The sequence below is a fragment of the Hyla sarda genome, chromosome 4 (genome assembly GCF_029499605.1).
Source record: "Hyla sarda isolate aHylSar1 chromosome 4, aHylSar1.hap1, whole genome shotgun sequence".
Taxonomy (NCBI): domain Eukaryota; kingdom Metazoa; phylum Chordata; class Amphibia; order Anura; family Hylidae; genus Hyla; species Hyla sarda.
Window position 1 is genome coordinate 52,920,369 of NC_079192.1, and position 13,692 is coordinate 52,934,060.

Below are 13,692 nucleotides of genomic sequence, written 5' to 3' on the forward strand. Positions count from 1 at the left end.
TAAGTACTGGAAGGATTAAGATTTTTTAATAGAAGTAATTTACAAATATGTTTAACTTTCTGCCACCAGTTGATTTAAAAGAAAAAAGGTTTTCACCGGAGTACCCCTTTAATCCTTTCAATAATTATCAGCTGCTGAAGTTGAGTTTTCTGTCTGGCAACAGTGCTCTCTGCTGACATCTCTGCTTGTCTCGGGAACTGCACAGAGTAGAAGAGGTTTGCTATGGGGATTTGCTTCAAAACTGGGCGGTTCCCGAGACACGTGTCATCAGAGAGCACTTAGACAGAAAAGAACAACTCAACTTCAGCAGCTCATAAGTACTGAAAGGATTAAGATTTTTTAGTAGATGTAATTTACAAATCTGTTTAACTTTCTGGAGTCAGTTGATATATAAAAAAAAAGTTTTTTCCTGGATAACCCCTTTAAAGTCAATGGTAGTAAAATCTGCAGCAAATACGGAGCATAAAAACAGCAGGAAAATCAGCCCGGGTGAAAGGACCCTTACAGAATTTCATTGCACAGTATGAACCTAGCCAGATGATATAGGATTCAGAAAAAATACTTGCAGCTATAAAATGGCACTGTGATGTCATCCTTAAAGGGGTACTCTGGTGAAATTTATTTTTTTTGAAACCAACTGGTGCCAGAAAGTTAAACAGGTTTATAAACTACTTTTATTTAAAAATCTTAACCCTTCCAGTACTTATCAGCTGCTGTATGTTCCACAGGAAGTTCTTTTCTTTTTGAATTTCTTTTCTGTCTGACCACAGTGCTCTCTGCTGACACCTCTGTCCATGTCAGGAACTGTCCGCTGCTGTGTACTACAGAGGAAGTTGTGTAGTTCTTTTCTGTCAGCCCACAGTACTCTGGACAGTTCCTGACATGGACAGAGGTGGCAGCAGAGAGCACTGTGGTCAGACTAAAAAGAACTACACAACTTCCTCTGAAGTATACAGCAGCTGATAAGTACTAGAGAATTAAGATTTTTAAATAGAAGTAACCTCCAAAAATTTGGACAAGATGTAGATAAAATAATTTTAGGATTTCTTTTACATTAGACATAGAGAAAGAGATAAATAAAGGCACCTTAAGTCTCTCGGACTGGTTGACAACCTTGGCGGAGTCTTCAGCCACCAGCTGCTCGTACTGCTTCTGGCCCCGATACTCCCGCATGCGCTTCTCGTGCACCCAGGCTCGCTCCGGTTCATTGCTGAAGAACTGTACATGGTATTCACGGGCACCTGGAGGGGAGGAAACGATTGTGTCTGCAGTACAGCTCACTAGGAGGTTTACCACCATACATAGTGCAGGGGGTTACCCCAATATATAGGGATAACAGCTTGTACATCAGGAGACGACACCTACACGCACTCTCTTACCTCTGGTATTGATCTTGCTGTGTACATGAAGCTGAGGGTCACAGGACACCATACACGGCCACCAAGGGTACGTTCCCACTTTGGACCAGACCAAATCACCGACATGAAACCAAACACCAGTCCTGACCTCTGAGAGGAGCGGAGAGACGGGCGAGTGCGGAGCCTGGGGAAGAGAACATAGTGAGGTAGAGGGTTTGTTCTGTAACTCTTTACCTTTTTGGTAGGGGCCAAATGATCACTAGAACAAGTGGGGACTCTCTATCCACGTGACTGGTCTCCTGGTTTGTTCTAGTGATCGGTCGGGGTCTCAACACTCAGTCCTAAAGGAATCAAAATGTTTAGCATTTACCTACAACATGCCAAAAGTTATTTTTAAAGTGATATTTAGGCTATGTTCACAAGCGATTCCGAACTTCCCTGTCCATGCCTGTCCGTCACGCCCCCTCCCATAGATATGAATGGAGGGGGTGTGGCATCATGTGTCCTGCTGCGGGGACCCAGCATTCTAATCATACTGTTTATTGCGGGGGTTCCCAGCGGTGGCCCCCCTGCAATCAGACATCTAATCCCTTATCTTTTGGATAGGGGATAAGATGTCAAGGGGCAGAGAACCCCTTTAAGAAGAAAACTTCATGAACAGAAGAAAACTGAACAAGCAAACCTTAAAGAATAAGTATCAAAAAAAAATACGTATCCCTATCCGAAGTTTTAGATTACTGTGGGACCCTCCCCCCAAATCTGCTGTTTGGAGCCCTGGCTCTCCATCACAGGGCCGTATCACAACCCCCACCCCCTCCATATAGCTCCATGGGAGAGCTGTTCGGCAACCTTTGGCTCTCCCATAGAGCTATATGGAGGGGGCGTGGTGGCCCACACTTCGGGCGGGGGTTGTGACGCGCCCCTGTGATGGAGAGCCGGGGCTCCAAACAGACGTCGGGGGGGCCCAGTGTTCGGACCCCAAGCGATCTTATCCCCCGAAGGGGATAAGCCATGACACTTTTCCTTTAAGAACTAACAAAGTCGAATACAGGATCCTAGGGATGATATTTATTTTAGATACAGTCCTCCAGCTTCTTAAATTCTTGTTAGACTATTGTCTTTCTTTGTCTCTATCTAAAATATAGATCATCCCTAGGATCCTGTATTAGACTTTGTAAGTTCTTAAAGAATAAGTATCATGGCTTATCGCTTTTGGATAGGTGATAAGTTTAAGATCGCATGGGGTCCGAGCGCTGGGGCCCCCCACAATCTGCTGTTTGGAGCCCCGGCTCTCCATCACAGGGGCGCCACACGACTCCCGCCCGAAGCGTGGGCCACCACGCCCCCTCCATATAGCTCTATGGGAGAGCCAAAGATTGCCGAACAGCTCTCCCATGGAGCTATATGGAGGGGGTGGGGGTCGTGACGCGCCCCCGTGATGGAGAGCCAGGGCTCAAAACAGCAGATTGCAGAAGGGGTATTCCAGGCCAAAACTTTTTTTTATATATATATCAACTGGCTCCGGAAAGTTAAACAGATTTGTAAATTACTTCTATTAAAATATCTTAATCCTTCCAATAGTTATTAGCTTCTGAAGTTCAGTTGTTGTTTACTGCTCAATGATGACTCACTTCCCGGGAGCTGTGCAGTTCCTATGGGGATATTCTCCCATCATGCACAGCTCCCGGGACGTGACATCATCATTGAGCAGTTAGACAGAAAACTTCAGAAGCTAATAACTATTGAAAGGATTAAGATTTTTTAATAGAAGTAATTTACAAATCTGTTTAACTTTCCAGAGCCAGTTGAGATATATATATATATATATATATATATATATATAAAAGGTTTTGCCTGGAATACCCCTTTAATGCATCTAAATATAAACAATATAAGCAATTTTGCAAATATCCAAGAGCTTTGAGTATACAGCCCCATTGCAGGCCTATGTGTCACCACTGTTACAGACTGCAAACCCCTCCTGACCTGCAGACATGTGTTCTACCACTCACTCCCTACAGCGCAGTCTCCAAATAGTATTATTCATTTTGCTTACATAGTGCAACATAGAGAGCTTCTTGTGTATTCCTTGTGCCAACCTATTTTAGCTGATGTGGCAGGCGTTTTTCAGCCGTGCCGATTTTTAATTTCCAGGCTGAAATGGTTTCCTAATTATGCCTACGTTTCCCATGATGCCTCTGTCCTTGCACAGAGAGGTAGTGGAGTCTCATCATTACAGTTCACCTAACTAACATAAGCGGATTGGTGTCAGTTCGCACTATGTGATTTTCTTATTAGAATTACGATGAGGGGAAAGTGATTTGACCTATAATCACAATTAAGGCGCTGTATGTCGGCTGTGTTCACATGTTGAATTCTTACTGCATTTTTCACACATTTTTACTGCGTTGTGGCTTTTTTTGGGCCAGAATCGATGTAAGTTGACTTCATTTTTACCGGGATTTGCACAATTATGGTAAAATACCCTGGCAAAGAGAAAAAATGTGGCAAAAATCAGCATGTGTACACAGCCTAATGGGAGGTGTAATCTAATACATGTGTGTATATATATATATATATATATATATATACACAGTGGTCCCTCAAGTTACAATATTAATTGGTTCCAGGACGACCATTGTATGTTGAAACCATTGTATGTTGAGACCAGAGCACTATGGAAACCTGGTAATTGGTTCTGAAGCCACCAAAATGTCATCCAAAAATAGGAAAAAGTGAGGATTAAAGAAAAATAAGTAGATAACTAATATAGATAAAGCAAATTCTTACATATAAAATTAAGAAAGATCTGCTGGGAGCTGTAAATCACTGTCTATGTCAGTGTTTCCCAAGCAGGGTGGCCCCAGCTGTTGCAAAACTACAACTCCCAGCATGCCCGGACAGCCAACGGCTGTCCGGGCATGCTGGGTGTTGTAGTTTTGCAACAGCTGGGGCCACCCTGCTTGGGAAACACTGGTCTATGTAGAGGAGAGTATCCTAAAAAGTAATGGAGCCGCCTTCACCTGGTGTCCAAAGGAGCAGGTAACCCTGGTACAGGTAAAGTGTACAGAACATGTAATACCTCCCTGTACTGTAGGGGGCATTACCAGACACCAGTTAGTGCATACGCTTCAGTAATACAGGGGTTTTACCAGTGAATGCCCATTATGATTGGTCGGTTCTTCCAGCCATTGACAGGTATCACAGATCTGGACTGTCCGTACATTGAATGTTGAGTCTGGTTTCAACTTACGATGGTACAGAAAAGACCATTGTATGTTGAAACTATTGTATGTTGAGACCATTGTAAGTATCACTGTATGTATATATATATATATATATATATATACACACAGTATCCTGATTCTAGAGACCGTAGCTGCAGTATAAAGATAGAGCAATAGGAGAGGGTCTATATAACTACTATATATCCAGATCTCAGAGATATTAGCAATAGTATACAGATAGGGGAGATTTATCATTGATGGTTTGTGTTAGAAATCTTTTAAACCTTAGTTAGTGTTTCTATTTTTTTGCGCGTCTGCACAAAATGTATCAACCCTGCGCACGGTCTGTGATTAATTATGCGGAAACATAGAAATCACCACATGTGACGAATTTATTAAAGGGGTACTCCGGTGAAAACCTTTTTTCTTTTAAATCAACTGGTGGCAGAAAGTTAAACATATTTGTAAATTGCTTCTATTAAAAAATCTTAATCCTTCCAGTACTTATTAGCTGCTGAATGCTACAGAGGAAATTCCTTTCTTTTTGGAACATTGATGACATCACAGTGCTCTCTGCTGACATCTCTGTCCATTTTAGCAACCGTGCATAGCAGATGTATACTAAGGGCAGCATGGTGGCTCAGTGGTTAGCACTGCTGCCTTGCAGTGCTGGGGACTTGGGTTCAAATCCCACTAAGGACAACAATAAATAAAGCGTTATTATTATTATAATAACGTCAGCAGAGAGAACTGTGCTTGTGATGTCATCAGAGAGCATTCCAAAAAGAAAAGAATTTCCTCTGTAGTATTCAGCAGCTAATAAGTACAGGAAGGATTAAGATTTTTTAATAGAAGTAATTTACAAATATGTTTAACTTTCTGCCACCAGTTGATTTAAAAGAAAAAAGGTTTTCACCGGAGTACCCCTTTAAAAGGGGTACTCCGCTGCTCAGCGTTTAGAACAAACTGTTCCGATTGCTGGAGCCGGCAGCTCGTGACATCATAGCCCCGCCCCCTCAATGCAAGTATATGGGAGGGGAGCCACGCCCCCTCCCATAGACTTGCATTGAGGGGGCGGGGTGTGACATCATGAGGGGCGGGGCTATGACATCACGAGCTCAGTTTGTTCCAAACGCTGAGCAGCGGAGTACCCCTTTAATAAATTTGTGTCCACTGTATTTTTCCCTCCATTGTGCACGAACACGTAGAAAATTTCGGTAAATGCTCCACCAAACAAGACGCACAAAAAAGACGTGATAACAGACACTGCACAAATTTGTGCGCCGAAAAATAAACAGGAAAAAAGGGGTAAACTCAATGATAAATGTCCCCATAGAGCTGGTGGGGAGGTGTATAACTACTACATATCTTGATGCCATAAAGATAGCAGCAGCAGTATACAGATAGAGCCTGAGGGGAGGTGTTAAACTACTACTATATATCCTGATCCCATAGAAATAGTAGAAGCAGTATACATATCTGGGAGGGGAGGGGTATAATACTATATATTCTGATCCCATAGAGATAGCAGCAGCAGTATACAGCTAGAGTTGAGAGGGGAGATGTATAACTACTATATATATATACATACCCTGATCCCATAGAGAAAGTCGCAGCAGTATACAGACTGAGCTAAGAGTGGAGATGTATAACTACTGTATATTCTGATCCCATAATGATAGCAGCAGCAGTATACAGAGCTGGGAGGGGAAGTGTATAATATAAATACTATATATTCTGATCCCATAGAGATAGCAGCAGCAGTATACAGACAGAGCTAAGAGTGGAGATGTATAACTACTGTATATTTTGATCCCATAATGATAGCAGCAGCAGTATACAGATCTGGGAGGGGAGGTGTATAAATACTATATATTCTGATCCCATATTGATAGTAGCAGCAGTATACAGAGCTGGGAGGGGAGGGGTTTGGGAGCAGCCCAGATCTGATAGGTGATAATGTCATCCTATAGTTCAAGAAAGTCAGCTGATCAAGGACTGATCACTTTCTATCACACATTAAACCAGTGTGCCTCCAGCTGTTACAAAAAAACTACAACTCCCAGCATGTCAGAGTAGCTCGAGGGGCTACAAAATTTTGCACAACTTCCATTAAAGTCCAAGTTATGCAAATTCTGTAACTACCAAGCTTTGGATGCTTTCGGCTTCCTGGCCACCTACAGGCATGGGGGAGTGCTGGGAAGAAGTAATATGGCTTTTCCAGCATTGTTCTTACCACGTGGCCAGATGATACTATGGGTGGCACCGGCGCAGACCTTGCTGGTTGACTGACTGGCTTTATAGTGATGGGTCAGCAGTAACCTACACATTGAGTCACGCTGGATTACGGGCATAAGGCCCAGTTTTTTGCCAACAATTATGAAATGATCTGTCGAAACACAAACAAGTCAGAGCGGGTAAAGTCACTTTTATAAGTCAAAAGTTTAGGGAGGAGTCCAAAAAATAGTAAAATCGGGTTCACACCCAAAGCTTTGTAGACTACAGGCGTTGAGTACATCCTTTTAGGAGCCAGGACATAGGGAAGATGCACCATGAATGGTTCTTTATGATCATTATGATCACTGGTGTGAGACCCAAATGTCAGATCCTTCATAGGACCGTAGGGAAAGGCCATTAAAGTTCAAAGCTTGAAGAACGTCAGCAGATTTCTGAAGGGCCAGCGGACCATCTAACGTGTTCGGGGCCGTCTCATCTCTTCTGAGGGCAGATGTTGGGGGAAAAGAAGGATCAGGAATGTTCGGGTCTATTCACTAGAGATGAGCGAACTTACAGTAAATTCGATTCGTCACGAACTTCTCGGCTCGGCAGTTGATGACTTTTCCTGGATAAATTAGTTCAGCTTTCAGGTGCTCCCGTGGGCTGGAAAAGGTGGATACAGTCCTAGGAGACTCTTTCCTAGGATTGTATCCACCTTTTCCAGCCCACTGGCGCACCGGAAAGCTGAACTAATTTATGCAGGAAAAGTCAGCAACCGCCGAGCCGAGAAGTTCATGACGAATCGAATTTACTGTAAGTTCGCTCATCTCTACTATTCACACTGCAGAATTTCCGCTTGCGGAATTCCGCCTCAAATTAAAGGCCATAGACTTCTATGGGATTCCGCTCTCCCATTCACACTTCTGAATTTCCGCTTGCGGAAATTCAGAAGTGTGAATGGGAGAGCGGAAACCCATAGAAGTCTCTGGCCTTTAATTTGAGGTGGAATTCCGCAGTGTGAATAGACCCTTAGGATTTCAAAATTCTTGGTTCTACGATCCAACAGTTCGGCTATGTTCCCACAGAAGAATTTCCACCAGAATTTCTAGCCAATACACGTCAATGGGATTCCGCAGTCCCATTGACACTGCAGAATTTCTGCAGCTAACATTTAGCAAAAATATAAGTTTTGTCTTATATTTTTGCGCAATTCGGCTTTGGAATCCAATGGAAGTCAATGGGGCTTGAATGCGGAATTGGCGTGGAATGCGTGCAGAATTTAACTTGTGAATTCAATGAAGCAATAGAAGTTGTGTCAAAGGTAAAAGCTACACAGTCACCTGATGCAGACGCCACAGACTATTAATAAGCTCAAAATGTAAACTAAGGGGCTTCGTTAAAACATATTTATTTCAGCGCACTAAACACCAACAAATTAACACGGTGCATAAATACCCAAAATAATAAGTGGAGACATATGATACATTTTTTTTATTTTTCTCACGGCTCCAAATCCAAGAGAACAGATAATAAAGATATAGAGAAACATGAAACCACTGTCACTATAGACATAATATGCACTCCTTATGGATTCTCGGTGGGCATACTATCTGGAAGGCAACAGGTAATATTTGCACATGTTCCCAACGCGTTTCTGTCCACATAGATATCAACAAATATGGAGACGTCTTCAGGGGAATCTAGTGCCACCAGCTACAGTGTAATTAAAGGGGTTATCCAGAAGAAAAAAAACTTAGATAGATATATATCAACTGGCTCCAGAAAGTTAAACAGATTTGTAAATTACTTCTATTAAAAAATCTTCATCCTTTCAGTACTTATGAGCTTCTGAAGTTGAGTTGTTCTTTTCTGTCTAAGGCCTCTCTGATGACACGTGTCTCGGGAACCGCCCAATTTAGAAGCAAATCCCCGTAGCAAACCTCTTCTACTCTGTGCAGTTCCCGAGACAAGCAGAGATGTCAGCAGAGAGCACTGTTGTCAGACAGAAAACAACAACTCAACTTCAGCAGCTGATAATTATTGAAAGGATTAAGATTTTTTTATAGAAATAATTTACAAATCTGTTTAACTTTCTAGAGCCAGTTGATACAAAAAAAAGAAAGTTTTTTCCTGGAATACCCCTTTAACAAAACTTGATACTACTAGGGTGGATCTGTATAAATCATAGATGCACTCCTAAATACACTCCTCTATACAGTTACACTCGTCGGCATCACATGGCTGCTGGATCATCCTATTCGGGGGCATCCCAGTATATAGGCATCAATCCCAGTAAGTTGTATAGGAAAACCAGTTTTTAATGCTGAGCAGTTGAGAGTCCTGTAGTGGCAGGATTGCGGGGAAGTGTCCCGGCGTGCCGATGCTGCTCGTGGTGAAGCCGGACGGTTTCACCACGAGCTGCATCGGCACGCTGGGACACTTCCCCGCAATCCTGCCACTACAGGACTCAGTCAGTACACTGCTCAGCATTAGAGATGAGCGAACTTACAGTAAATTCGATTCGTCACAAACTTCTCGGCTCGGCAGTTGATGACTTATCCTGCATAAATTAGTTCAGCTTTCAGGTGCTCCCGTGGGCTGGAAAAGGTGGATACAGTCCTAGGAGACTCTTTCCTAGGACTATATCCACCTTTTCCAGCCTACCGGAGCACCGGAAAGCTGAACTAAATTTATGCAGGAAAAGTCAGCAACCGCCGAGCTGAGAAGTTCGTGACGAATCGAATTTACTGTAAGTTCGCTCATCTCTACTCAGCATTAAAAACTGGTTTTCCTATACAACTTACTGGGATTGATGCCTATATCACAGGATGCCCCCGAATAGGACTATCAAGCAGCCATGTGATGCCGATGGATACAGTCCTAGGAGACCTAACACTGTCATACCGGACTTTTCCAGGCAACCAGAGCCCATGGAAAGCTGAACTAATTTATGCAGACTAAAGTAATCAACAGCCGAGCTGCGATGTTCGCTACGAGCCAAATTACTGTAGGTTCACTCAACTCTTGCCTATATACCGGGATGCCCCCGAATAGGATGATCCAGCAGCCATGTGATGCCGACGAGTGTAACTGTATAGAGGAGTGTATTTAGGAGCGCATCTATGATTTATACAGATCCACCCTAGTAGTATCCAGTTTTGTTAATTACACTGTATCTGGTGGCACTAGATTCCCCTGAAGACGTCCCCATATTTGTTGATAATATCTATGTGGACAGAAAAGCGTTGGGAACATGTGCAAATATTACCTGTTGCCTTCCAGATAGTATGCACACCGAGAATCCATAAGGAGTGCATATTATGTCTATAGTGACAGTGGTTTCAGATTTCTCTATATCTTTATTATCTGTTCTCCTGGATTTGGAGCCGTGAGGAAAAAAAAATAAAAGTATTATGTCTCCACTTATTATTTTGGGTATTTATGCACAGTGTTAATTTGGTGGTTTTTAATACGATGAAATGAGTGATACGTTTTAACAATGTCTGTTAAATTTTGAGAATTCAATGAAGCCTACTGTGGAATCATGCAGAATTCATCCGGAAAATAAGCGGAACTCCACTCAAATTACACGAATGCTGGAAAAATACGAAATTCAAGCAAAAATGCATACATTTTGCCTAAATAAGCCGGAGGTGTCTGGCAGCTGACTTTTCTCCACTCCCCATTGAGAACATATGCCAGCCAAGCAAGTATGTCTCTGGGGACATCCGGAGGGAATAGCCATCAGCGGTACGAGTGTTCAGCCAAACGCGAAAGTGTACAGTCACCTTAAAGGGGTATTCCAGGATTTTTTTTTATTTGACTATGCTACAGGGGCTGTACAGTTAGTGTAGTTCATAATATAGTGTCTGTACCTGTAAGTGACGGTTTTCTCACAATTCTTCTGTGATTTTCACTCCAATATTTATTTTTACCAGCATACAAAATGACTGCTGTCTCGGATTTTTCCCAGCTTGCAATGCGGCCGAGACCTGACATCAACTTGTCAGCTGATGACAGGGAGCCTGTCTGCTTCAATGGGTGGAGGGATCTATCTGCAACTAATGCAACAGCTGTAGGCATCCTGATTGAAAACCACAGGTCTTTTGTTTCAATGGGTGGGGTGGCTGATGTGTGAGAGGGAGGAAAATGGAATTATGGGAATTGTAGTAAAAAATAAATAAATAAATAAAAAACATGTCAAACAGGAAATACAAGCTCACAAAAAGCTAGCCACAGTGTTATGGTAATCTCACAACATAGCCATTTAGCCCCAATACAAGCTCAGATCCTTCCTAAACATGTCCATTACTGTCTGCCAGGTACCTACTAAAATCACCTTATGGTGGAGAAACCCTTTAATATCTAAAAAAAAAAAAAACTTAAAACTGCACAGTGCGACTGACACCAGTCCGTTTATGTGTAATCAGTTCCCATGGGTAACCTACAGCAAAAGCAGAGTCAGGTAAATTATAATGATGAGACTCCACCCCCTCTCTCTGTGCAAAGACAGAGGCATCAAGGGAAACGTAGGCATAATTAGGAAGCCATTTCAGCGTGGAAATATAAATCAGCATGGCTAAAGAACGAAGCCTGCCACATCAGCTTAAATAGGTTAGCACAAGGAATACACAAGATGATCTCTATGCTGCACTGTGTAAGCAAAAAGAATAATACCGTTTCCCGGAGTTCTTCTTTAATAGAAAGTTTGCTTCCATTGTTTATTCTAGGACTACACACACACTGGGGCATGCAAATGCAGCTCGATCAATAAAAGACAAAACAAGTTGAACAGCATTGGCGCATGTGCCCAGAGATCCTGCCCTATTTGCTTAAAGAGTACCTCTCATGATCTTGTTACATTTTATAATCCTCCCAGTTCACTGCCCCATCATGATAAACCACCCCCTGCCTTTATTTTTTTTTATTATGGTTTAGTTTTCTACCTTGATATTGCTCTGTATTTTCTGCTCAGTCAGATTCACAGACTGGGAAGGGGCGTTCCCCAGCAGGTGTGACATCATCTGAAGCCATACAGGGGAGAACTTCCTCCCTCACTCTGCTGCACACAGCCCAGAGCAGTTCAGTGTGTGAGAGGAGCTATGATTGGCTAAGGCTGTACACCCCCCCCCCCCCCCCCCATTAAGGATTATTGATGGATCTGCAGCAAAATCTTCACTACAGATGAAAGCAAATCCTCTGTGTGTGCATTTACACTAAGGCTCCATTCACACTATGGAGAATCTGCTTGCAGCACCCTCCCTTCGAGTTAAAGGGGTACTCTGGTGGAAAAAAATGTTGTTGTATCAACTGGCTCCAGAAAGTTAAACAGACTTGTAAATGACTTCTATTAAAAAATCTTAATCCTTCCAGTACTTATCAGCTACTGTATACTACAGAGGAAGTTGTGTAGTTCTTTCCAATCTGACCGCAGTGCTCTCTGCTGACACCTCTGTCCGTGTCAGGAACTGTCCAGAGCAGGAGAGATTTTCTATGGGGATTTGCTTCTACTCTGGACAGTTCCTGACATGGACAGAGGTGTCAGCAGAGAGCTCTGTGGTCAGATAGGAAAGAACTACACAACTTCCTGTGGAGCATACAGCAGCTGATAAGTACTGGAAAGATTAAGATGTTTTAATAGAAGTAATTTAAAAATCTGTTCAACTTTCTGGGGCCAGTTGATATAAAAAAAATTTTGTTTTCCACTGGAAATTCACTGCTGTGTCCCCATGGCGGACATTCTGTAGCAGAATTCATCAGAGAAGCGCATTTGTCATTGGGACCTTACAGCCGTCCCACATAAGCCCCAATTGCAGATCATTTGACTTGTGCGAGTCCAATGAGAAATTCAGCTAGGACAATTTCCTCTCTGATTTTCCTTAGTGTGAACAAGCGCTAAAGGCATATTTTTCTCAAGTGGGAAAAAATACACCGCAAAACACATTACAGAAATCTGAGGCTACCCGCAGAGGCTACCTTAGATTGCATTTTTTTGGATGCAGATAAGCCCATTTCAATTCCTATAATCTGCATCCTGAATTTCCTAGTAATATTCTCTAATTGTCACTAATTTAGAAGTATTTGCAATGCACATGCAAAATTCCATGTGAATGGCAGCGTGTATTCCCATTACAAACAATAGGCAGGCACTGCACACTATTTGGACATGGATTTTGGTGCATAACGTCTATTCAGGTCAGCCTATTAAAGGGGTACTCCGGCCCCAAGACATCATATCCCCTATCCAAAGGATAGGGGATAAGATGTCTGACGGCAGGGGTCCCGCCGCTGGGTCCCACCTGTGTGAGCTGCATGCCAGCGCCGGAGGCTCAGAGTCTGAAGCCTCACAACTACGGGGCCAGAGTATTGTGACATCGCGTCTCCGCCCCCTGTGTCATTCAGCCCCGCCCCCTCAATGCAAGTCTATGGGAGTGACAGTCACGCCCCTCCCATAGACTTTCATTGAGGGGGTGGGGCAGGATGTCATGATACTCCGGCCCCATAGTCGTGAGGCTTCATACTCAGCCTCGAAGCTGGCATGCAGCTCACACAGGTGGGTGCTGCATGAGAGATTATGGGGGTCCCCAGTGGCGGGACTCCTGCAATCAGACATCTTATCCCCTATCCTTTGGATAGGGGATAAGATCTCTTAGGGCCGGAGTACCCCTTTAAACTAAAGTGTTCAGACATGCCGCCATAGCCTAAGGCCCCATTTACACTACGGGGAATCTGCGCATATTCCTTCTTGCCCTGCACTCCCATTGATTTCAATAGGTTTTGCAGCAGTTCACACGTCAGAATTTCAGTAGGGATAGGGTCACCCGTAACATACCTGCAGCCAGTTAACCGCAGCTGAAATTCTGCTTGCAGAAAATCCACAAACGGAATCC

At 43.1% G+C, this 13,692-nt stretch overlaps 1 protein-coding gene across 7 annotated transcripts in view; it reads right to left on the bottom strand.

The window, feature by feature from the left end:
- Nucleotides 1-13,692, bottom strand: part of NSD3 (nuclear receptor binding SET domain protein 3) — a 170,540-nt gene that overhangs the window by 108,396 nt on the left and 48,452 nt on the right. For all 7 annotated transcript variants that reach the window (XM_056570934.1, XM_056570939.1, XM_056570938.1 and 4 more), the window contains exons 3-4: nt 1,380-1,542; nt 1,087-1,241 (exon numbers count right to left, since the gene is read on the bottom strand). In XM_056570934.1, the coding sequence (XP_056426909.1) occupies nt 1,087-1,241; nt 1,380-1,542 (318 nt within the window). The remainder of the gene's footprint in view (nt 1-1,086; nt 1,242-1,379; nt 1,543-13,692) is intronic.